The sequence below is a fragment of the Pteropus vampyrus genome, unplaced genomic scaffold (genome assembly GCF_000151845.1).
Source record: "Pteropus vampyrus isolate Shadow unplaced genomic scaffold, Pvam_2.0 Scaffold194, whole genome shotgun sequence".
In the NCBI taxonomy this organism is placed as follows: Eukaryota; Metazoa; Chordata; class Mammalia; order Chiroptera; family Pteropodidae; genus Pteropus; species Pteropus vampyrus.
The window spans coordinates 1,354,202-1,379,977 of record NW_011888975.1 but is presented as its reverse complement, the minus strand read 5'-3'; the positions used below and the strand labels follow the sequence as shown (position 1 = coordinate 1,379,977).

The 25,776-nt window shown below is 38.4% G+C and overlaps 1 protein-coding gene across 1 annotated transcript in view; it reads left to right on the top strand.

The window, feature by feature from the left end:
• Positions 1 to 25,776, top strand: part of PRRC2C (proline rich coiled-coil 2C) — a 78,004-nt gene that overhangs the window by 17,923 nt on the left and 34,305 nt on the right. Inside the window, exons 2-15 of the mRNA XM_023537591.1 lie at positions 2,155 to 2,320; positions 3,118 to 3,295; positions 4,824 to 4,933; positions 6,019 to 6,144; positions 7,755 to 7,978; positions 10,732 to 10,814; positions 11,442 to 11,575; positions 11,652 to 11,739; positions 12,753 to 12,897; positions 14,276 to 14,329; positions 17,911 to 18,538; positions 22,985 to 23,154; positions 23,596 to 23,845; positions 24,845 to 25,055. Of these exons, the coding sequence (XP_023393359.1) occupies positions 2,209 to 2,320; positions 3,118 to 3,295; positions 4,824 to 4,933; positions 6,019 to 6,144; positions 7,755 to 7,978; positions 10,732 to 10,814; positions 11,442 to 11,575; positions 11,652 to 11,739; positions 12,753 to 12,897; positions 14,276 to 14,329; positions 17,911 to 18,538; positions 22,985 to 23,154; positions 23,596 to 23,845; positions 24,845 to 25,055 (2,513 nt within the window). The 5' untranslated portion in view covers positions 2,155 to 2,208. The remainder of the gene's footprint in view (positions 1 to 2,154; positions 2,321 to 3,117; positions 3,296 to 4,823; positions 4,934 to 6,018; positions 6,145 to 7,754; positions 7,979 to 10,731; positions 10,815 to 11,441; positions 11,576 to 11,651; positions 11,740 to 12,752; positions 12,898 to 14,275; positions 14,330 to 17,910; positions 18,539 to 22,984; positions 23,155 to 23,595; positions 23,846 to 24,844; positions 25,056 to 25,776) is intronic.

Sequence of the window (25,776 nt, the reverse complement as noted above, 5' to 3'; positions counted from 1 at the left end):
TCTAGTGGCCTGAAAAGCTGATTCTTTGTCCATCTTTCTCACCTCAATACACTCAGTTTGTATTTCGTTTACTACTTGTTTGGGAAAAGAAGGGCATAGTATAGATAGTAATTTAACAATAGAAGTAGAACCTTTTTACAGAATATTGAACTTTAAAAAGACCTACTCAAATATTAATTTTATAATATATTTGCAGGAATTTTTCATTTGACCTTATATAAAACCTGTATTTCGTGGCTTTGGGGGTCAATTGCTTGTTTTTTTTTTTTTTTTTTTTTTGTATTTGGAAATAAATTCCTTATAATTTATAGAAAATTTTTTAGTTTTGTTTTGCTTTTAAATGGGAAAATTAAGGTTTATTTTATGATTCTTTTCACGCCTTGATGTTTTATGATGGCTGGACTCGAACTAGATATTCTGTCATTCTCTGGTTGAATTCTGTAATGTTATCTTGTTTTTTTTGTGTGTGTAAGCTGAGGACAAATTGAACCCCCTAGCTTGTTATTTTAATTTTTGTTTACTTACGAAATTGAACATTTTGATACGTTTGCTTATTGGTATTATTTCTCTAGTGAGTTGTCTGTTTATAGCATTAATTTTTGGGTTTCTTCAAGTTTTTTTCTTCAATATGTTGAGTTCTTATATAGCATTCACATTTTGCCAAATGATGAGATAGTTTGTCTGTTCACTGTCATTTTAATTTTTTAACTACTGTTTTCCTGTCATGCTGTGTAGAATATTTGGTAGGCTTGCTTTCGAATATAAGCAGAATTCCTTAATATAAAACAGATGCCTGTGTTCTACGTAAAATTGAAAGTTTATTCAAAACAGAAAAAGAAATGTAACTAGGCAGTCCTAAAAAGTAATCTTAATATATGTATGTATGTGTGTGTAATTTTATTTAATGTAGCCCAGAGTTCTGGGCTGGAGATGCAAATCTTGGATGGTCAGTTCATGGTTGAAGCCATAGGCGTGGATGAGGTTCACTACAGTGAAGAGATTAGAAGGAGAAGGGGAGTGAAGACAGGATGGACAGCGCAGGAGGAAGGACTGGCTTTCGATGGAATGGGAGGGAAGATACTACACTTTGTTAATTGCAGCGATTGTGAAGACGTGAAGACTGCTCCCGTATTAGGATCTCCAAAGGAGCTGTATCAAAATAAGGGTCAATGTCAAGGCCCCACCCCGACACCCCAGATTCTGGTGTATTTGAAATCCACTGGTGATTTTCATGTGCAGCAAGGCTTATGAACCACTGTTTGGACTATAACTGCTTATAGTAAGTCAGGGGGTCCTAACCGTCAGCATTGGCACCCTTGGGGTATAGTTAGTTATACACATTCTTCCACATACGACAGCAGGCCATCCATGAATTAGCGTAGTTGTTTCGGTTGCAGGTGAGTTTTTTCAGTTTGTCAGAAGGAAAGGTGATTCATTGTTGAGTGTATAGTTAAGTGGTTTTATACAGTTACGTGGGGAGGAGGTGGCATGGTGTAATGGACTGACCCAGAAGCCTTGATTCCAAATCCAATTTCATTTACCTCTGAACATCAGTTTCCTCATCTGTAAAATCAGGAAACTAACTGTATCGTGAGATTATTAGACTGAAATGAGATAACAGATGCAAAAATTCTCGGTAAGTGTACACAGATAGAGTTTGGCAGTTGATATGCATGTAAAACCACATCTCTGCAAGTGGTGCTCACCCTGTGTAGTCAAGTGTAAAACCAGTAGATGAAATGGTTTTGATGCTGTCAGGGTCTCCAAGGACACTCCCTGACTTGGGATGTTCTTTTGCCTGATATACCCATGCTGCACTGTCTTTAACCCCGGTGCTTCAGTTCACGACGCTTTTTAACTAGTGATGGTTTCTTGGTAGAATTCGCCACCTGCCATACTCCCATCCAAACCCCTCAAAACAAACAAACAAAACCCTAAGGTTGATGTGTGTACACCTCATTAAATGAAAGGGAAACAGAATTAGAACTAATTTGTGTATTGTTATTGATATGAGCTATTGAAGGTTGATCTGTTTTTATTTTTCAGGATTTTAAATAAAATTTCTGTGAACATTTGAATTTACTAGTTTTTAGTAAGCTAATAAACTATTCTAAATTTTCCTTCTTGTTTTTCTTCCTTTTGTGCATCTCAAAGACTGGTTTTAAGGGGTGTGGCAGGAGGTTTTGGACTCGATGAGTTTCCACCGAAATGTCGGAGAAGTCAGGCCAGAGCACAAAAGCAAAGGATGGGAAAAAGTATGCGACACTCAGTTTATTTAATACTTACAAGGGGAAGTCATTAGAAACTCAGAAAACCACAGGTGAGTAAAATCAAGTGGTGATTACATTTGTTATGGTTTCCGTGCTTTTGGTTTGTTACTTTCTATAAATGACACCCTGAGCTGTACCTATTAGGAACTAGGACAAACCCAGGTTACTGAAACTCTGCTTACATGGAGCTTTTTGTATACACATGCATTTTTCAGGGGATATGAGTTAAACATTTTACATGAGTTAAAAAATTATAATTATGTTTATTTTTTCTTGTTTGTTGTCAGCAGAAAATAAGTGGAATTGTGTGGTTCCAGATGGAAACTCAGTCAATGAGATTGGTAGGCATAGAGCTAACTGTTAGTGGGTATTTATTAGCACTTCAAATTATGGAATAGGGAGAGTCCTGTGGTGTTTTGGTTTGTTTTGGTTTGTTGATACCTTGAACCCAGTGATTACAGTGAAAAGTAAAAACTGGACCACATATGTTACTTTAGCAGTGTTCATTATGAATATAAAGTCAGCATACTGTCCTTTAACTAAGTTTCGAGTGCGAAATAGAGTCCCTGAAAAAAATTACAAAGCCAGCAACGTCAGTGTTCACCTTTTCATAGTATACAAGGTTTATTGTTAGGATTTTTAAAGCCTCAGATCAGTGGCTTGATAGTTTATTTTAATATAATTTCTACATGAGAAGTGGATATGTGGCCTACTTGAAAAATTCTTACCTTAAAATATTAGGAAATAATGGTTCAGTCTTCTATTAATTCCTGTTTCTATATTCTTTTAAGAATAAAGTGGGTAATAAACTAGATCTTCTAAGAAAGTTGATGTTATTGATCTTTAGTTGCAGCTCGACATGGATTACAGAGTCTTGGAAAAGTTGGAATTTCACGGCGGATGCCTCCCCCTGCTAACCTTCCAAGTCTCAAAGCAGAAAACAAAGGCAATGACCCTAATGTGAACATCGTACCGAAAGACGGCACAGGGTGGGCGTCAAAGCCAGAGCAGCATGAGGAAGAAAAGTAAGTTAGCATCTGCCAAAGAACACTCTGCTCCCCTTGCTTTGTAGGAACTTACTTTGAGTTCCTCCAGTGTGCTCGGTGTCCTGCTGTACATTACGTATCTTCATGCCCTTTAAAGCCTTGGCACCAGGGTCCAGTGCTCCTATGAGAATCTAACGCTTGATGATCTGAGGCGGAGCTGAGGTGGTGATGTCGGCACTGAGGCGGTGATGTCGGCGCTGGGGAGTGGCCGTAAATACAGATGAACCTTTGCTCACTCGCCTGCTACTCACCTCCTGCCGTGCGGCCCGGTTCCTAACAGGCCATGGCCTGGTACTGGTCCACAGCCTGGGAGTTGGGGACCTCTTCTTTAAAGTCTTTTAGATAGTCAACTTTTGATTAATTTTCCCTATGAGTGGGTTTAGTGGCAGTATTTCCATGTGTGAAGGTAGAACAGTGACAGCTGCTAATCACAGCTTTTCTTATACACTCTGTCAGGTTTCCTCCTCTCCCATTCCCACCAGATCAGGCATTTTCTTTCTAACGTGATTAGAAATTGATTCTTCTAAATGATTTCATGGAGCTAAGGGTTCTGTCTGCTTGGTTCCCTGAAACTATGCCTGATGCCCATCATAGGTGCTCAAGTAATATTATTTGAACGAATGAAGAATTAGCGAGAAAGCTGGGGTGACCCCTTTCATCATCATTCATTCGATGTGTTTAACGTCCCGCTGTCAAGGATTATGCAGGGCCCTTAGTCCATCGAATGACCTAGTTAAGTGGTGGTGATTTTTAAAAATAAGGCGAGCAGTTGGGTACTTGATGCTTTTTGCCTCTATCTGTTATCAAATTTCTGTAGTCTTTTGTGGGGAGCTTCATAGAGTAATTTGACTACTGTAGTAAAGCTTGTCAAAGACTGACTGTTTTCTGCTTCTGGGTGGTCGTAGGATTATTTTGTAGCAGCAAATCAGTCAGAGGTCTGAGTGTACCAGAAATATTTAAATCTCTTAAGTACCTTTTTCATTTTTAAGCATTAACTCATTACAAGGATTGAATAAAACTGTAGACCTTTCTTAAAACACCTTTTACCCGTGGGGGTGCTGAGTGACAGCAGTAAGTCCAGTGGCAAACCTGTGTGGAGGCTGGCCTCCAGTGGCCACACGGAGAGCTTGCTCAGCCTTACCCCGGCTCATCCCACCAGGCCAGACCGTATGTATGCCGTACTGTTATTTCTAAATGTAAATGTTCACTTCTTCAGAACAGATCGTTGGGAGCTGTGTTCAATAATGAGTGCTGCTTTTATTTACAAAATGAAAAATGAGCAGAGCTGTCTTCTCCTGGGGTGATTCAAAGGTAGAAGGGAAAGGGACAGAGAGTAGCAGGACTTCACTGAAAGGAAGGTCGCAAAGGGCACCGAATGTGGAGGCTGCATCTATGAGTAGATGTGTAGCCAGAATTATTGGTGCACAGATTCACCCTAAATGCAGTATTCATTTTATTTTCTTTAAATGTATAATATTTGAAATAATGGATTCATATTTTTTTTAAGAACACCAGAAGTTCCACCAGCACAGCCAAAACCTGGGGTTGCAGCTCCCCCAGAAGTAGCACCTGCTCCCAAATCATGGGCCAGTAACAAGCAAGGTGGGCAAGGAGATGGTAAGTGGACCTTAGCTGGGGAAACTAGTCAGGCTTGATAGTTACTGAGCAGCCATGCAGGAGATAAGGGTGGGTCGTTAGGTTTGGCAGGGGCCGAGAACATTGTCAAAGGATAAATAAACTCAAGCTCTAAAAAAGGGTCTTTTTAAAACCTCTTGGGCTACTGAAGTATCAGTGTTAAGAGAGCCATGTATGACCCAGTGGTTAGGATTAAAGCAGGGGTCGTTCAGGTACCCTCTGTCCCGTGCGATTTTACCTTTATTCCGCATCACCAGACAACACCTGTACTTTCAGCTCTTTGAGACATAAGGATGCAGACGTTGTGTAGATTGCTAGCAACCCCCTTCATCTCCATCTGCCCCTTGAGCTCTCTCTTTCAAACGTGGCGCTCGTGATTTCTGTGGTAGAGAAGAGCTAGAGAGTAGCCGTAACGCACAGTCGCTGTAGTACCTCCCTTCCCACAGGGAGCGACGGACCCCAGCAAAAATTTCGCCACTTGGAAAACAAGAAACGTATATAAAACATTGTATGGGAAAACCCTTCTAGGCCCCGAAGCTAATAAAATCCGCTCTTTTAATTTATAGAAGTATAAAAGGAAGCAGGCAGGCAGGCAGGCGGGTGAATAGTGAAGTGCGGTATCTCAGCAGTCAGTGAAGTCAGTAAATTGAACGAAGGTGTTCCAGCCTCACTGTGGTGCCGCATGCAGTGTTTATTAAATTCTGTTTCAGTAAGATCATTTGGACTGATTCTCAGAGTCATTAGCAAAGGAATGTGACTCGTATTGAAAACTTAAGGAGTCATGATAGAGAAAAGAAGTGAGCCTCCTCGCTTGCCTCGCCATCTTTAATGCGTCCTCCGGAAGTGTCTGGCAGGTTCCTTTCTTAAATTCTTATCTCCTCATGGCTGTTCATTAACTTTCCAAGGGATTCTAATTCTAGGTAAATTTAAAAGTTTTATGGGTGTGAATAGTCATCATTGAAAGATGGAATAATTTATCAGAAAAAGGCAGAGAGCTCTACCCTGGGAGGGTTTTTGAATTATCTTCCATGGAGAAGTTACATTTAATGTTTTTTAAAAATCTGTAGGAATCCAGGTGAACAGTCATTTTCAGCAAGAATTTCCCAGCTTGCAGGCAGCTGGGGATCAGGAAAAAAAAGAAAAAGAAGCAACCGATGACAACTATGGACCTGGACCTAGTTTACGCCCACCAAGTAAGAGTATTTCCTATTTAATACAAATACAGAATGAGATTATATTCATTTTTGTCATGCGATATAACTTCTGCCTGCTAGTGTGTATGTGGTTTGCCTACTTTTAAAAAGCAGATGGTAACCGTAGTTGCTTGCCACTCGAGTGTGGTTTCTGCATGAACAGCATCCATACAACTCGAGAACTTGTTGGAAGATGATGCCTAGGTGCCTTATGTGCACATTAATATTTGATCAGTTTTACAATAGTAAAATTTTTTGAAGAAACCTCCCCCAGTGTGCAAATATTATTTATTTATAAATTGTATCCATTTACTTGCTACTTCATTGATATTCAGGGATCCCTTGGTTTCTGAACTCAAACCCAAACCCAGGAACCAGTCAATTTGGGTAGTGAGGGATACTTGCATTATGTACATTATAAAGCAGAAACTCAAGATAGAAATGTAAAATCTTTGATTTTTAGATGTCTTATTGTCATTACCGAATATCTCAAAGGACGCGTCTACACGGGGAGGTTCCTCTTCACAGTACCAGATGCAAACCCATATTTCTGATAACCTGATACATTTCCTATTTCTTTTAGCTCATTTCTAGTCAGGTCTGGGAAAATCATCTTTTTTTATTTTTGTTTTGTAATTGCTATAATGTTGTTGATGAGTTTGTATTAGAAATAGATGTTTTCTCGTTCTCGATACTCATCTGTTGCTGCAAAACAAAACTTAAAACAACAAACCGAAGTGGCCTTGTGGTTTCACACAGTATCTGAGGGTCAGGAATGTGGGAGCCACTGCGCAGGGGCTTCTGGCTCAAGAACTCTCTCAACAGAGTTGCAGTGAAGCTGCCATCTGATGCTGGCTTGACTGGGCTGCTGTTCCAAGCTCACTCTTGGTGGCTCTTTTGTACGTGGGCCGCTCACAACATGACTTCCCCAAAAAAAGTAAGGACAGATGGAAGCCCACCATCTTTTATAACCTAATCCCAGAAGAGACGGGCCATTGCTTGTTTTATTCTACAGGCTGCACAGATCTGTGCTGGTACACTGAGCAGGTGGAACACAGGGTGTGCATACCAGGAGGGAGAGGCCGTTCGGCCATCTCGGAGGCGCCCTACCGAGCAGGGCTTTCCTGTAAAACCATTCACAGTCTCATTCGGCGAAGTGTGGTTGAACCAGATAATACAGTCACTAAATCTGCTCCCTTGGGCACGTGTAACTAGCAGTACTAGACCGAAAACAAATGAGCGAGAGCATCCCTGTCAAGCCTTCTGGGCCGCCCCACTCGCACCCTGTCCCCTCTTCTCAAGACAGTTTGAAATGCCACCGTGTCAAATATTGGTAAGGCTAACAGAGAAGCGCTGGTTTTTCTTCCCCCACCCCAGCATTTGGTTTGGTGGCACCCTCGGAGGTGCATCCTCTCCGCTTTGGAAGCCACTGCTCCTGGCTTACCCACATACCTTAAAAACATCCACAGGGCCTAGATAGGGCTTTCATTGCTCCTTCACTCTGCTTGCTTGTTACTGGCTTAAATTTTCTTGAGATGTGCCCAGTTTGGTGTCACTCTATTCCATTTTCAGATGCTTCTTATTCCTTTCTTAATCTGTCTCCGTGCCAGATGTTGCTTGTTGGAGAGATGGCGGTAAGTCTGCTGGCCCACCCTTAACCTCTGACCAAGATGAAAAGCTCCCTGGCCAGGATGAAAGCACAGCTGGATCATCAGAGCAAAATGACATCCTCAAGGTGGTGGAAAAGAGGATAGCTTGTGGTCCTCCGCAAGCTAAACTGAATGGACAGCAGCCTGCCCTCACTTCCCAGTACAGAGCCATGATGCCTCCCTATGTGAGTAGTGTTCAGTAAGCAGGTGACCGAGAGGTTTTTGATCTGGGTTCCAAGGAGAGAATTGGAGTAGGAAAATGTTTAGGTCTTCATTTTTATTAACATCTAACTAAAACTTAGCATTTTCTTTGATTAGGAATGTGGGAAATAAATCATAGAAGTATCAGCAGTGCCTGGGTTTTTATCATTAATAGGGATCATAGGTATTTTCATATCACATTACGTTGTTTTAGATACTGCAAAATACTGTTTATGCACAGTAGTACTTCAGAATAGAGCCATGGGTAGGCCCACTTGTTATTTAATGACCTAATAAAGATGCACATACATTATTGTGTCCCAAATCTGTTTTCTAACTGTTGTGGTAACAGAATTTTAGTATAATTGTTTTCCTTCATTATATTCTACATTTTAGATTTTGCATTTTAAAACATTTCTATAAGAAGAGATTCATAGAATTTACCAGACTGCCAAAGGGGTGGTTTATGGCACAGAAAAGGTTAATACCTACTTTCATTCTAAAGTTTTATTAGTATACCTTTAGTTTTTTAGCTTTTCATTATGGAATATTTTAATACATGCAAAAATAGAAATAATAGTACAGTGAACCTCTCTCCCCCCACATCTACCATCCATCTTCAACAATTATCAACTTGTGGTCAGTCTTGTCCCCAGTTCCCACCATCTTGGATTACAAATGCAAATTCTGGATATATCACTCATTCACGGATTTTTAGGTTGTTAATCCTTTAAAGATAAAGACTAGGAGAAAAGCCCACAATACCATTATCATACCTGGAAAGAAAATTGTTTTTAAAATATCAGGTCAATACTCCAATTTCCCTGACTGTCTCATAAAGAGGGTCCAGATAATGTCCGTTCGTTGATTCCTATTTCTCTAAGGAATCATGCTACCTGCGGATACCTCTTTCCCTCTCTCTCTTTTCTTTGAAGCTTATCTGGTACCATTTACTTGTTATCCTGTGGAATCTGGATTTCGTTGACTCAGTCTTTATAGTATGATTTAATGTATACTTCTGGCCCTTATATTTTTTATAAATTAGTTTTTCTATAAGTCAGAATTTGGTGCCCTCATTCATGTGTTTGCTCTCAGCCTACTGTGAAATTATATGGCAAGTAACATCTGTCCAAGTAAATAAATTTACATTTTTTTAGATTCTTAATCTCAAAAGGAAGAATCTAGTTCCTATGTCCATTTTCTATGATTTAACTCCAAGTATTCAGGCTCTATGTAGCCAATTTTTTTTTCATATTTTCTAGTCTTTGTATTGATATTATATAACCATTCTAGGGCAGAAGAGGGAAATAAGTGATTAAATACCATTACTTGTTAAATATTTTCTTTAAAAAATTGGGAGTGTGATAAAAATCATCTATGCTAACCTGTCCTTGAAAAATGATATACACCCAACTGTTGTCTCCTAATAATTTTCAATTTGTGCTTTTAAAGACCCTCGAATTTCCAGATGTGGGGGTGGGACAGGGTCAGGGAAGAAAAGAGGGGAGACCAAGTGGACTTTGCCTCCAGTTTCATCAGTGATTTTATTTGAATGAAGTGTTCCATGGATGAACAAAAACATCTTGAAAACCACTACCAAATATTGAGAATGTAAAGATTTTTTCTACAATTAATTTTGTGGCAAAGTTCTAAATTTTAAACATTTAATGCCACTCAGAATTGATCTCTATGCCTGAAAAATCAGCAGGGGGTCTAGTGCAACTTTACCTGTGAATACTTGCCTCTGACAGTGTATTTGCTGACTCAATTGTCGAAGCGTGATGCAGCCCATGGTGCTCCAGAGTGCTTCCCAAACAAAAGGCTTTCCCAGTTGGGTTTCAACTGCTGCTTAACTTAATTAACTTTGCTCTAGCCCTGCTTAGAAATATCTTCTTTAGACAGCATGATCATGTAAGCATAGCCTTTCTTCGGGTATAAATTAATTTCTTTAAGTTAAACTTTTTTTAGCAAAACTAATCTGTATTACAATGTAAATTATGTGTTTTAAAATAATACGATTTCGTGTGTGTGTGTGTGTGTGTGTGTATTTTTTTTTTTTTAATATAATCTGACCTGGATATAAGCAAATAGTAAATAACCAAGCATTCCTGGACATTCCTTCTCTTTCAAATTATAAGACAAATCCCTTGATGTTCTCTTAAATTTAGCTTCTCGAAGCCTTAGAGAGCGTCATCTCTGGGCCTCAATTTATAGTTATTGTCTCATATTAACTTGAGTGGGAATCTACCTATGCCCTTACCCACCTCCTCCTTTTTTACTCCCTTGGGTTATGGATTGTCCTTTTATCTGAACTGAGTTCTGTCTGCCAGCAAATGTGCCTTCAGTTAATGGACTCCTGCATTCAGTCGAAGTCTCATATTATTTCCAGTATTCGGACTTGGTTAAGTCTCTGCAGTTTTCTGCAGTGCATGCCCGTTGTCTTTTTTAGTTTTTCATGTCAATATACAATCATTTTTGTGTAATTTTGTTAATGAAATAACGAGTTCTTAGGACGAGCACTGGCTATTGCCTCTATTTGTAAAGACTTGGTGGAGGTAATAATCTTACAAATGGCTTGTTATTGAGGATGGATGATGATCTGTACCAGCAGATAAAATGAGTTCTTCATAGTACTATTTATTTTTAATCATTCTTTCTATAAATTATCATTTTAGGCTTAGGGTGATCTTTTTTTTTTTAACTGGGTGGTTAATCAGTTTTTATTTCCTACGTATAGATGTTTCAGCAGTATCCAAGGATGGCGTATCCTCCTCTTCATGGTCCCATGAGGTTTCCACCTTCTTTATCTGAAGCAAACAAGTAAGACTATTAAATGATTAAAGTGTGCAGAGCATTTCCTGGAGGTTGAGTGGCTTGTGATGATTGATTCGTTTTTCTGTCCTCAGAGTACAGCTGCCATAATTGGATAACTTTTATAAGAGAACAAAAATACTCCATTCCTCTAAAACTTTAAAGTATCTTACATAAGATTCTGAAAACTGAAAATTATGGCCCTAAAAATTTATGGCATTTGTTTATCCCTCTTTTCTTCCATGATGTTAGTGACGCCACATTTCCTTCTTTTGCCTGATGCTTGAGCATCCTCCTGAATGATGGTTTTTCTTAAACCTCTCTATTTTGAGATTATTAGTATAAGATTAGTATGAGATTATTGAATATTAGTCTTAGCTATATTATCCTTTAACATATATTTGTTTTAATTCTTTGACCAAAAAAGTCCTTGACTCGTGTTAAATACTTGCATAAGAATTAGGTATTGTCTTAAATTTACATAATTTACTTCATACACACATCACGTACAAAATATTTTGTATATCATGTAGAAAACATTGTTGAGTTGAAATGAACTACATTTCAACCTTTTGATTTTTCTGAATAGTACCACTAAAACTTGGTACCCTCTCCCCTTATACTCTTGGTCAATAGAGGTCTTCGAGGAAGAGGCCCGCCTCCTTCGTGGGCCTCTGAGCCTGAACGCCCCTCCATCCTTAGTGCATCAGAGCTGAAGGAGCTCGATAAATTTGATAACCTAGATGCTGAAGCTGATGAAGGTTGGGCAGGTAAGAGGCAAAATTAAGAGTTTTTAATTTTTAGATGCTTTTAAACAGTCAAGCTGAGTTTTCCATAATTTAATAGGTGCCCAGATGGAAGTAGATTATACAGAACAGCTGAATTTCAGCGATGATGATGAGCAAGGAAGTAGTAGTCCTAAAGAAAACAGCAGGTAAGTTGCGATTTCTTTTACAGTTCATATTATGAGTTTGTTGATATAATATTAGCCATTTAATCAGAGAGGCTTCATTAATAAGTATTTGTTCCTTATTTATAGAATTTCTACATTGTACTCCAAGAACTTTTTCTCAGTGAGAGGGAAGGTGATTAATGAGTCAAATTTTAAAAGTATAGCTAATGACAGAATTAAAGTTTGACATTTTGATGCTTGCCGTCTAATTGGAGATATTTTGAGAAACAGTATCAAAGACCATTTAACAGTTGCTACTTGCTTCACTCGATCCATATTTACAAAATTGAGAAAAATTACATAGGTGACTACAGCTCCTTCGGGTCTTTCATTTTTTTCAAGCTTAGCAAGCAGTGTCTTGGAAAATGGGAGCCTTTTGTCTCTTTCTTTTGGGACAGGGGCATCCGAGTCAGGAATGTATGGGTTATGTGACATAACAGTTGGGCTCTTAAAATACACGGGAGCTTGCATGCACATATTGGTAGTTTTTCAGCCATGGCCTTGTAAAACACTGCTGTTTCATCATCAGTTGTGAGTTTCCTGTGATTTGTTGATTTTTTAAAATCCTGCAATTTGATTTATCTTTTTCAGTAAATCAGAATAAATTAGAATACAGTTATTAAATATCTGCACTATTACTCAGTTGCATTCAGATGAGATATTTGGCGGCGGGGTGATAGAAAGTGGTGGGATTCTATTCCTTTGCCACATTGTGTGTTAAGCGTGCACGTCCATATTCGATAACTGCTGTACCACCCTTCAGGCCTTGTGATAACCCGGTCAAGTTCAGTCCCCAACACGTTGTAGACATATGGTATATATTTATTGAATAAATAGATTAGCGCCACTAGGTCACAAAACCATCTTGTTCCTTGAGACATTTTCCCCCAATACCAAATGGAATTAATGTCTTTTCTACATAGAGAAAATACATTTACGTATGGTACAGTTCATCCACTTTACTTTTTTATTTTGCCTGGATTTCAAATTTGCAGTGAGGACCAAGGTTCAAAAGCCTCTGAAAACAGTGAAACCCGAAAAGAAGCAGATGAAGTGTGCAACACTAAATCGTCATCTCAGATACCTGCCCAGCCACCAGTAGCAAAAGGTCCCTATGGGAAAGGACCACCATTTAATCAGGTTTGTTGGCTTCAGGGAGATCCTTGTCACTGCAGATAACTATGGGTGAACTAATTTTATAATCATAGAGTTGGAAGAAGACTTAGGAAAGGAAACTATATTTTTTTTCTTGACTACCTCTAGATCTAAACCATCATTTCATTGCATATTAACAGGATCTATTAATACAGTAGCTAAAATTATCAGGTAGAAACTAAAGATTTTCCTTTTTTTCTTGTAACAGCTAGTTGAATCAACATGGTGGGCTAAATTGTTTGCCAAACTATCATTGCTGGTGTGTTTTGTGGTGCACTGCACACTGTAACTCCTAGGCAGTGTTCCTATGTGAGATTGTACCCTGTCTGAGTGGGAAGGTCTCACATGGGGAGCAGAGAAATCTTGTCTGAGCCATTTTGAAGAACAGGTAAAGAAGGGAAGTCCGTGCGCAACAGATCTAGTTGACCCTGCCTCTGAGATGCAGCAGGAGCTGCATTGCAAATGGGATGAAAAAGGGCTTCCTTCCTGACGGTCCGCTTAACTCGTACACGCAGCACGTGTTCGTGGAATTCATACCAGCACGCGGAGGACCCGGTCCCTTCAGGGAGGTGAAAGGAAAAGAGGGCCCGCAGGTGTCGGTTAGAGCGCACAGCGAGTCCCCGCAGGGAGGAGAGTGGCTCTGAGCCGTGGGCGCGGCACACGCGGGAAGACCCCTGTACTGGGATGTGGGGGAGCAGGGAGAAGCAGTCAGTCTCGTGTGCTGCGCAAGGACGTTTAAGCTCCGTTCTTAAGGCATTGGTTAGCCGTTGGAGAAGAAATGGTGAACTCTGGAAAAAGAAGGATTTTTCTAGTATTTTTTATAAAATCCATGTTTTATGTGACTTTTAACTACCGGCAAGTGGGGAATGATACTTCCTTTCTTCATGAAAGAATAGAGGAATATTATAAACCAGATTTTGATGTCTAGATTTTTTTCTGTGTGCAACACTAATGTATATATTAGCGCGTGAATATTCTATGTATTATATCTGGCTCCAGGTTTTCTTTAGGTAAATCTCATAGCTTCAGTTTGCCGTTAAAAAGAAAACCCAGGAAAAGAATTGGACTTACATAAATAAAATTTTGAAATTCAAGGCATACCTCTAAGCAGCCAAATTAACTGAGCTAGAATTCCAGAATTTATACACTAAAATTCTGTTTCTTGCAAAAGTTCATTTGAGAGTCTAACCTTATTGAATGATTCTATAAAGTCATCTTGCGGTGAGTGGTGTACTTTTATTTAAAAAGAGAAAAGGATAAAAATGGTTTGCTTTTTGCAGTTTTGTGCTCTCTGAAAAAATCAGCACATTCAGAGATATTTCCAGTAGATACTTTTATCTGATTATTTTCTAACGATCCATAGGAACGTGGACCATCTTCCCACCTGCCACCACCTCCAAAGCTGCTTGCACAGCAGGTAAATTTTAAATGCTGCTTAATGATCTGTATATATTATTTGACTTTGTTTTAATGTTTTTTATTTGTGATGTTTCTGAAACAATTATGGTCCTTATCTTGTAGCCTCTGTGTCTTCCTCTTTATTCTTTCCCTCTTCATTCTTAGCTGCTAATGTTCCCCATTTCACTAAGAAAACGCGAAGCACCGTTTTTCCCATTTCTGTGCCCTTCCTGTTGTCCTTGCTTCTAAGGACAACTCTTCTACTTGCCCCTGGATCCCATCTTCTTTCACTTACCTGTTATCTCCCATATTTAAAAAACTTTTTTAAACCAGTCCTCCCCTAAGTCCACTGCCCACCACCCCCTGAAGTGTCTGCCCTGTTTCTCTGTTCTCCTTCTCGGCAGAATTGTTTCAGTGTCTCTCACTGACGCTCTTCGCTTAGGCTTTCATCTCCCGCCATACCTTTGAGACTGTTATTTCCAAGTCAGTAATGACTTCCATCTTGCCAAATCCAGTTTTCTTGTCTTCGTTTTACTTAATCTCAGCAGCAGTTGATATAGTTAATCTTTCTTCATCCTTCTTAAAACACTTTTTTATTAACTTGTTTTTGAGACATTACACTGTTTTTGTTCTCTTTAATTTGTATTCCTTCTGAGCTTCCTGTAATGACCTTTGGGTGTTGGAGGGGTCAGGGCTGTGTCCTCCTTTTTCTAACTATAGTTGACCCTTGAAAGATGCGGGGGTTGGGGCACCAACCCTTCACACAGTTGAGAATCCACGTATAATTTTCACTTGCCAAAATCTTAGCTACAGGGGATTAGTTCCAGGACCATCCATGGATTTCCAACCATGGATCAAAAATATTATTCTCGATCCATGGTCGTTTGAACCCTCGAATGCAAAACCTGGGGATACAGAGGGACAACTGTATGTCCATTAAAAAAATCCATGCGTGAACCTGGGCGGTTCAAACCCATGTTGTTCAAGGGTCAGCGGTATATCTTTTCCCTGAAGGGTCTCGTGTGTGTGCTCATGGTACTCACGTGTATAAAGCAGTCAGTTCAACATCCCCACGTGGCCTGCTGATGGATATCTCATACTTAATATATCCAAACCATAACACGCACACTCCCCCTCTCCCTGACTCCCACACATACACGATCCTGCTGCTTCTCGTCTTCTACATTATCACGCATTTACTCAAGTGAAAACCTGGAAGTCCGTTTTCACCTTACATCCAACTTAATGTCAGCAAATTAGGTCGCCTCTGCCTTCAGAACACGTTCCTGCACTGAGTCCTTGCTGCCACCTGTTGCATTTCACGTGCACTATCGCATCAGCTCTCAACAGCCTTTGCTCTTCCTCCCTCGCGGCCTGCTCAGCCCTCCCCCTCGTCGCAGGTTTTCCGTAGGAGACGCACACAGGCTTTTCAGACTGGGCGCGCGCCTGAGGCCACGCGGTGCCTGCGCGGGACTTTACAGTCTACTTCTGATCTCGTCTACGCTTCCTTCTGTCCTCACCACACGATCTTTGTTGCTGCTGTTTTTTTATTACATCCTTAAGACATTTTCTCTGCTGTTTCCTCTTACTGGAAGGTTCTTTTCCTGGGATTTTTCCTATTAAATTCTCTGATCAGATGTTACCACTTTAGAGGCCTTCCCTAAAAACATCAGTAAGGTAATGAAAGGATTTCTGTCAAAAAAATTTTTTTTTTACTAATTTCATCTGGCAAAGAACTTGTATTGGAATATTATTAAAACAAACAAACAAACAAAAAAAAAAACTTATAACTCAATAATAAGATAAATAGCCCAACAAAATAATTTGAACATTCACTAAACAAAATAAGGTATATAAATGGTCAAAGAGCACATGAAAAAATGTTCAATATCTTTAGTCACCAGGGAGACGGAAATTAAAACCACAATGAGATTTTGTTACATGTCCAAAATTAAAAAGGCTGATGACACCAAATGTTGGGTGGGATGCAGAGCAGCTGGCACCCTCATGCGTTACTGGCGGGCTGTAAAACCTTGTGATCACTTAGGAAAACAGTTTGGCAGTTTCTTATAAAATGAAACATATATTTACCATATGACTTGGCAGTTCCATTCCTAGATATTTATCCAGGAGAAATGAAAATACACATTTACACAAAGACGTAGGCATAAATGCCCATAGCTGTTTTATTATTCATAGTTTAAAAACGAGAAGCAATCCACATGTCCATCCACAGATGACATGATGCACCTGTGGTTGAATACTATTTAGCAGTGGAGTGGGGCAAACTATTGATAACACACAGTGACCCAGAACTATTACCTGAAGCACAAGAAGCCAGACACAAAAGAGAACATAACTTGATGTATCCATTTATATGAAATTCTAGGAAAGGCAAAATACTCACGACTGCCAGAAGTGGTTGCTTGGGGTCGGGGGTATGGGTGGAGGAATGATGAAAACGCCCTGTGTCTTGATTGTGGTGGTAGTATACAAGTATAACACTCGTCCAGACTCATCAAACTCTGTGCATCACATTTTATGTAAATTATACTTTAGCGAAGTTGCTCTTTTAAAAATGCTTACTCTGTGAGTTTACTGTGGAAATTGGGTACTTTTATATGATCACTTTGTTTTTGCAGCTTGTCTCTGAGCTATAGATGAAGTAACTGAACACCAGGGAGATTAAGTGGTATGCATAAGACAGCACTGTCAGTAAATGATAGCGTATTCATGTTTTCTTATATTCATTCTAATGTTTTTATCATACCATTATTTTCTCTTTTGTAAAGGATTCTAACTAGTTATGGGATTTAAGTTTTCTTCATCCTTGTAGCTATTAAAATCAGCATTTTTAAAAACATTTTTTTTCGTTCCTCAATGTTTCAGTCCTTCATGTGCTCTTTTCATTCTGCTTTTCTTTGCTGGCATTGATTTTAGACCACGTAGTAGTTTAGAACACATTAATTGAAAATTAAATCATTAAAACGCAGTCCCTTGGGTGATCTTCCCTCATTCCACTTTGAATTCTAGATATGCATTTCTGGATCTTTCATTTCAGAGGCAGAACTCTCTCTTCCCAGGCTGATTTCTAGGAATTTCTTCTCCTTTGAATTGTCAGCAGCTGCAGTGTCTCCTTTTCCACTGTCTGCTTTTTTCACCTATAACCATACCCCCATCTTCTCAGGGCTCTTGTGGTCCCGTTTTGCATCCTTCTGGACTTCTTTCTCTTTTCCGCATTTCATTCCTGGCAATTGCTGCTAAAGTACTCACATTCTAAATTTCCTTTATCTCTAAATTTATATTTTGAAAGTCATGTTGTGACAGCTTCTGATTTATTCAGCAAATACTGAGTGAGCATTGTGTGTGCTGCATGCTCAGTGAATATTAGGTGGTGGGATTAATTATTCTGGTCTTAGCTTGAGGAATTAGTCTAGATTTAATATTTTTCCCATGTTGTTACTTTTTTCCATTTTAATATGTTTTATCAGGAAAATTTCTCATATTTTGTGGGAGTTTTTTCCTCTCTCTCAATGCCAAGATATCCAGTGTTTGTCAGATTTGTCACATTCGTCCGATAATTTTCTCTGAATGTTTCAGCATCCTCCTCCAGACCGACAGGCAGTACCTGGAAGACCAGGCCCTTTCCCCGCCAAGCAGCAAGTACCTGACGAAGATGAAATATGGAAGCAGAGAAGAAGACAGCAGTCAGAACTTTCTGCAGCGGTGGAACGTGCTCGTAAACGGCGTGAAGAGGAAGAGCGAAGGATGGAAGAGCAGAGGAAGGCAGCTTGTGCTGAGAAATTGAAACAGTTGGATGAAAAGCTTGGTATAGTGGACAAGCAGCCATCTCCGGAGGAAATCAGAGAAAGGGAGCGGGAAAAGGAACGGGAGCGGGAGAAAGAACTCGAAAAAGAACAAGAACGGGAGCGAGAGAAGGAGAGGGAAAAAGAAAGGGAGAGGCTGCAGGAGAAGGAGAAAGAGCTGGAGAGAGAGCAGGAGAAACAAAGAGAAATGGAGAAGGAAAGAAAGCAAGAAAAAGAGAAAGAACTAGAACAGCAGCCGGAAAAGGAAAAAGAACTAGAACTGCAAAAGACGAAAGAACAGGAAAAGGAGGGTGAATCGGAGAAGAAAGAAAGGGAGAAAGTGGAGGAAAAAATCGAGCACAAGGAACCTGCTTTAGAGCCTCTGGTAGAAAAACCAGAAAGTGAAAGCAGCCCTAATAAAGGTATAATAGTCTTGTTTGTTCTTATGTACGCTTTACAAAATGCCTCATGTTACTATAGTGTTGATGTTTGTGTATTTTTAATATGTGCAACCTAAATTTAAAAATCTAAAAAACAGTATGTAATCCACATAAACAAAAGATTGTTTTTTTGTTTGTTTTTTGTTTGTTTTGGATAGAAGTTAACTTTTATTGGATAATTTAATATGCTTTTTTGCCCTAATTTTTTTCCTTATGGTAAAGTACATGTGCCATAAAATTTAGCATCTTAACCATTTTTAGGTGTACAATTCAGTGGTATTAAATACATTCATAATGTTGTGCATTCTCACCACCATTCATCTCCAGAATGCTTCGTCTCGTAAAACGGAAAGCCCATCCCTACGCCCGCGAAACGAGCGCCCTAGTCCCTTCTCTCCCCAGCCCCTGGCAACCATTCTTTCTGTCTCTGATATCGACTATTCTGAGTGCTTTATTTCAGTGGAATCATACAACATTTATCTTTTTGTGACCAGCTTATTTCATTTAACACAATGTCTTCAAGGTTCATCCATATTGTAATACATTACAGAATCGCCCCTTTTTTAAGGCTCATAATTCATTGTGTGTGTGTGTCTGTGTGTGTATATATGACACTTTGCTTATCTAGTCATCTGTTGATGAACACTTGGATTGATTCCACATTTTACCTATTCCTAATAATGCTGCTGTGAATGTGAGTGTACAAACATCTCTTTGAGACCCTGCTTTCATTTCTTTTGAGTGTATACTCAGAAGTGGAATTGCTGGATTATAGGGTAATAATTTTAATTTTTGAGGACCCACCATTCTGCTTTTCACGGCGACTGTACCATTTTACATTCCCTCCAGTAGTGTGCAGTTTGTTTCTCGTGTTCTCACCGACATTTGTTATTTTTTGAATTTTTGTGGGTTTTTTTTTTTTTATAGTAGCCATCCTAGTAGGTATGAGGTGATATCTCATTGTAGTTTTGATTTGCTTTTCCCTAATGATTAGTGAGGTTGAGGATCTTTTCGATGTTTATTGGCCATTCATATATCTCCTTTGGAGAAATGTCTGTTGCAGTTCTTTGCCCATTTTTGAATTCGATTGGTGGTGGTTGCAGTTTTAGGAGTTGGCTATATATTCTGGTGTCGGACCCTTATCAGATATATGATCTGTTAATATTTTCCCCCAATCCTTGGGTTGTCATTTCACTCTTGATATTTTGATGCACAAAACTTTACAGTTTTCACGAAGTCCAGTTTTCTCTTTTGTTGCTTTTGTCTTTGGTGTTGTATCTAAGAAGTTATTGCCGAATCTAATATCATGAACCTTTTGCCCTATGTTTTCTTAGGCAAGTGTCAGAGTTCTATGTCAGACGTTTATGTCTTTGACGTATTTTGCATTGTTTTGTATATTGTGTTAGGTAAGCATCCAACTTCATTCTTTTGCATATGGATATCCAGTTTTCCCAACACCATTTGTTGGAAAGTCCTTTCCTCTATTGAGTGGTCTTGCCACCCTTGTCTGAAATCATTTGAGCATATATCTGATGGTTTATCTCAGGACTATATACTTTATTTCATTGGTCTGTGTCTGCCTTTACGTCAATATCACATTTTTATTGTGGCTTCATAGTAAGTCTTTGTTATTCTTTTTCAAGATTGTTCTGGCTACTGTGGGTACATTGAGATTCTATGTGAATTTAAGGATGGGTGTTTCTATTTCTATGAAGAATGCCCTTGGGATTTTGATTGACTCTGTACATTGCTTTGGCTAGTGTTGACATGTAACAATATTGAGTCTTCCAATTCATGAACATGGGATGTATTTCCATTTACTTATGTTGTCTTTAATTTCTTCATCAGTATTTTGTAGTTTTCATTATAAAAGTCTTTCACCTCCCCAGTTAATTCCTAAGGATTTTATTCTTTACGATGCTTTTGTTAATGGTATTGTTTTTGTAATTTCTTTTTCAGATTGTTCATTTTTAGTGTATAGCTGTGCAAGTAATTTTTGTATATTAAATTCGTTACCTGTTAATTTGCTGAATTAATTTATTCTAACAGGTTTTGTAGAATTTTTAGGGTTTTCTATTATAAAATCATATTATCTGTGAAAAATAACTTCTTTTCCAATTCTGATATATTTTTTTCTTGCCTAATAACTCTTGCCTTGTTCCTGATCTTAGAAAATGCTCTCAGTCTTACCACCATTGAGTGTGGTGTTAGCTGTAGGTTTTGGATTAGTAATTAGTTTATTTTTTAATATATATTTCTTAAATCATGCAGAAAAACATAGTTACACACCACTGTTAAAATACTAGTAGCTTATATAATTTCCTGTATTTTATCCACCTTTACTGAGACCTTTATTTTGTCATACAGCTTCGATATTGTCTAGTGTCTTCATTTCACCCTACAGGATTCCCTTGAGCATTTCTTGGAGGGCAGGACTAATGGTAATGAATTCCCTCAGCCTTTTTCTGTGAATGTCTTAGTTTCTTCTCCCTTACTTAACTTTGAAAACTGCCTTCTGGCCTCCAGTGTTTCTGATGAGAAATCTGATAATCTTATTGAGAACCCTTTGTGTGTGACTTCTCTTAGTGCTTTCTCTTGCTGCTTTCAAAATTTTTTGTCTTTGTCTTTTGAAAGTTTGATTATAATGCTTCTCAGTTTGGGTCTGTTAAAGTTCATTGAGCTTCTTAGAGGTATAAATGTTCTTTTTTTAAATCAAATTTCAGAAGTTTTTGCCATTATTTCTTTTTTTTTTTGAGTGTATACCCAGAAGCGGAATTGCTGGATCGTAGGGTAATTCTGTTTTTAATTTTTGAGGACCCACCATACTGTTTTTCACAGTGACTGTACCATTTTACATGCTCACTAGTGTGCAGTCTCTGCCCTCCCTCTCTCCTGTGTTTGGACTCCCTCAGTGTGCATGTGGGTCTGTTTGATCTTGTCCCACAGGTCCTTTAGGCTCTGTTTACTTTCTTTTCTGTTCCTCAGATTTAATAATTTCTATCGTTCTATCTTCAAGTTCATCTATTCTTTCTTCTGCTTGTTCAGATGTGCAGTTCAATGTGAAATGGGGGTGGGTAGCTGGTCCTGCTGCTAAGAGCTCTAATTGACTGAAATTAACTGCACTCTATTGTCCAAGTCTTCCCTGCAAGTTACAAGCCTTCAATAGACTCCAAAGTTCCAAAATAGTTACATCAGACATATTCTGACAGTGCAATTGCTGTCTGGGTTGCAGAAGAAATTGCTGTTATTCCTACTCAGCCGTCATCCCAGAATCCTGTTTGTCTTATAGAAAAGTATGAAAAGACAGCAATTGTGTGTTGGAAGAAATGAGTCATTTCATTTTGGGAAGGATGATGAGGTTATTCTTCAGTGTTTTTCAAAGTTATTAGATGAGCTTCAGTTCTGTTTTGTTTGCTAAATTGTATTGGCTTTATACTCACATGCTGAACCTTCAGCTTTTTCCTTTTTATTCCAAGACATCTAACTAAATAAAATCTCATTTGTTGATTTCTAAACTTCAAATTGAATAGAGCTTAATGGGAATTTTTGGTTGTCATAATTAAATGACTATACCCAGGTCATAATTTCAGATTTTTCTACCAGTTGAAATATAAAAGCTTCCAAAATGTAATTGATGTACTTTTAGCAAACTGTTATGGTTTTTAAAAAAATACTTAACACCTTACTCCAAACTTGTAGTAAAGCTCAGTCTTAATGAACAGCTTAAGTTAAAATAGAATTAAAATAGAAGTATTTTTATTTCAGTATATTTTATGATATAAAAATACTGAAACTCTTGAGCTCAAAACCCATGCTCTTTTTATAAGACCCTGTTGCTTGAAATTATATTATACAGCTATTTGAAAATTTGTTGTATGTTTTTATTTATACTCAGGGTTACTTCAGTGCTGAAAGAGAACAAACAGCCTTAGAGAATCTTATTAGCAGTTAATGAGAAAGGACTATAGTCGATTAGAAATAAGGAAATTCATAATTTAGTCCTAGTTCTGTCAATGAATATATGTATTGATCCTGATAATTTAGTGGTCAGTGGTGACTATATCTACATAAATTATTGTTTTCTTTTTAATAATATTTAGTGGCACTTTTATTTTCATCGAGATTTTATATGTTCTCTGATGGCAGCTTAATTTTAGCTAGGTTTATCAGTGAGATGTAACGATTTGATTTTTAATTGGTTCTCCCGGTATTTTCTTTTCTCATTTACACATTTTTAATATGACAGCATGGTTTTACATTAGCAAAATAAACTTCCTTTTAAGATTCATCCCCAGTTGTCTGAGAAAATAATTTGTAAAAACGTTGGCTTTGTAATTTTAACAAATGACGCTCTCATTTAACTTTAGTATGTTTTTGGCAAGTGTCATAGATGAATGCCATTCTCTCTTTCACCTTTTCTTTGGACAGAGGGTGACCCCGTTTTCACTAGACAAGACAGCAGTCGCGGTGAGAAAGAGACCACACAAGTGGCACACGAAACGGAACCAGAGTCAGGGTCTCAACCTCGGCCTGCTGTTTTATCTGGGTATTTTAAACAGTTCCAGAAGTCCTTACCACCACGGTTCCAGCGGCAGCAGGTAACGAAAAGCATTCTATCATGTACAACTGGAAAGGTTTATTGTTCAGTAGTTAGAAAAATAATTTGACATAAAATAAATACACAAAACACACTAATTTCCCCTGAACATTTTTCCCTTTTAAATCAAGTTTGTTGACAGGGGTTTTACTGTGAACTTCTCTGTCAATCCTTTTTTCCTCTGCCTCCCTGTAGACACCATCTTCCTTTCTGGGAAATGGTATCTACAACATAATTAACGAATGATAAGCTGCTTTAAGTCAAGATGTCATAATTTATCCTTGGTTCTTTTGTCTTGCCACCTCTCACTGTTAAATGTCTTTTGAAGTCTTTCCCTTGAAGGATTCAAAAAAGCCTATTTTCTGATATGATTGCTTGGTGTATATGTATTAATGTATCACATGGAACTACAATCTCAAGCTGTGGGACCCTGCCTTTTCAGGAGCAGATGAAACAGCAGCAATGGCAGCAGCAGCAACAGCAAGGTGTACTTCCACCGACGGTCCCATCGCAGCCATCCAGTGGCGCTGTCCCTCCTCCCCCACACAGGCCTCTTTACCAGCCAATGCAGCCCCACCCTCAGCACTTGGCGTCCATGGGTTTTGATCCAAGGTGGCTCATGATGCAGTCATACATGGATCCTCGAATGATGTCAGGTAGAGCTGCCGTGGACATCCCTCCCATTCATCACGGTGAGTGGGATACAGCCCTGTCTCAGGGCTGGCTCGCCGTTCTGCGGCATCAGAGCTTTTCGTTTTCCCTCCATTGTTAGTCGTGATTTCTCTGTGAGTCGTAATCTAGTTAGAATGTACAAGGGCCCCTAGGTGTTTATCACAGAATTATGTAACTTTCTTTCAGCAGAGTAAACGCCAGACACTGAAGCAACAGTGCGATAAGACCAAAGTGCTAGTTGTTTTCTGTTTTGTAAATATTATTTAAAATTTTTAAGTTGGAAAGTTACTGTCTAATTAACAATATCTGTTTGCTACTCTGGTTTTGTTCCTTTGTGTTTTAACATTTGAATTTTGTCCATGTTATATATTCCAGCTTATCAATTTTCTCCATCATTTACCAGCCCTATACTTGTTTTCTCATAGGTTAGCTAAAAACAAATAAATTAGCAGTCTTTTATGGAATCTGTGAGAATAAATCCAGATAATCCATTATTAAAATGGTAAAGAGGAAAATTTACACATGGTAAAAACATGATCAAGAATCTCATTGTAGTTTAAAATTTACACAAATTTTTAAAAATTAAGAGGCATAATTTATAGCATATTGATCATTAAACTAGATTAATAGAATTTTTGTAAGAAATATTTTCTCAAAATTTATAACTATTGGTGTAATTCTCATTGTATTAACATGCATAGAATTACAGTGCTTATTATCTGATTATATTCTTTCCAGTAAAATAGGCTGCCATTGTGGTTTTGCTTGCTGTCCTTTCTCAGTTCTTAAATCTATTTAACAGCAGCAATGAAAATCTCATTCATGGAAAAACTCACATAATCACTGATGATTTGTTGAGTTGATTAGTTTTACTTTGCAAAAATATTTCTGTAGTTTAAATATAGAGAATACCAAATAGTAATTGATAACCTAGATTCTATGTCTATGGTTTTGTTAATTTTGGTTTTGTTTTTTTTTTTTGTTTTTTTTTTTTTATTTTTTTTCTGCCTTTCGTACAGGAATGATTCCTCCTAAACCACTGATGAGAAGAGATCAGATAGAAGGGTCACCAAACAGTTCTGAGTCATTTGAGCATATAGCTCGATCTGCAAGAGACCATGCAGTGCCCCTCTCAGAGCCGCGTCTGATGTGGGGGTCAGATCCCTACCCTCACCCTGAGCCTCCACAGGCCGCCACTCCCCAGGCAGCGGAAGAGCCTGAGAGCGTAAGGTAATTGTTACGTTTATGAATAGACCAAATTCAGTGTCGTGTTGAAACAAAACCTATATGGTGTCTCTGGCAATCATTCTGATTTAGGACTGAGCTGCAAATCTGACTTTCCCCCATTTAAAGTGTGTCATTTCATTTTTGGGCATACTTTTATTTTTTTCTGTTATTTCTGTTGATTAGAGCTTTTTGTAATCTAGTTCTATACATTGAATTAACTGCTAAAGTTTAGTGTTAGATATTAAGATTGGCAGGTTTCCACCATTGGTTGGGTACTTAACATGTAGTCTGGCTAAGGTGTTGCTAGAATTCTTCCGCTAGTGAGAAACGGTATAGACATTTAATTATTAATATCTTATGGAAGTTTTCTAAGGTCAAGATAAGGACATAAACTAATTTACAGAGAGACTTCAAAGTAGCAGACAGTTGGCGATCTCTAATAACTTGTAACCATAAAGTCAGAACTCTGCCCTCTGTATATTTTATGGTGTCTTATAATTCTGATTCATTGGGAAGGATAGACCTCTGTACTCTTTCATGTTGTACAGCTAAAACTTAGTAGCAACTCCTCATTCCCGCTCCCTGCCATTTCCTGTCACCGTTCCACTCTGCTTGGATGGGTCTGATGAGATTGTATACCTCGTATCAGGAGTCGTGCAGTATTTTCCTTCTGTGACTGATTTATTTCACTTAGTGTACCATCCTCATCCATGTTGTAGCATAT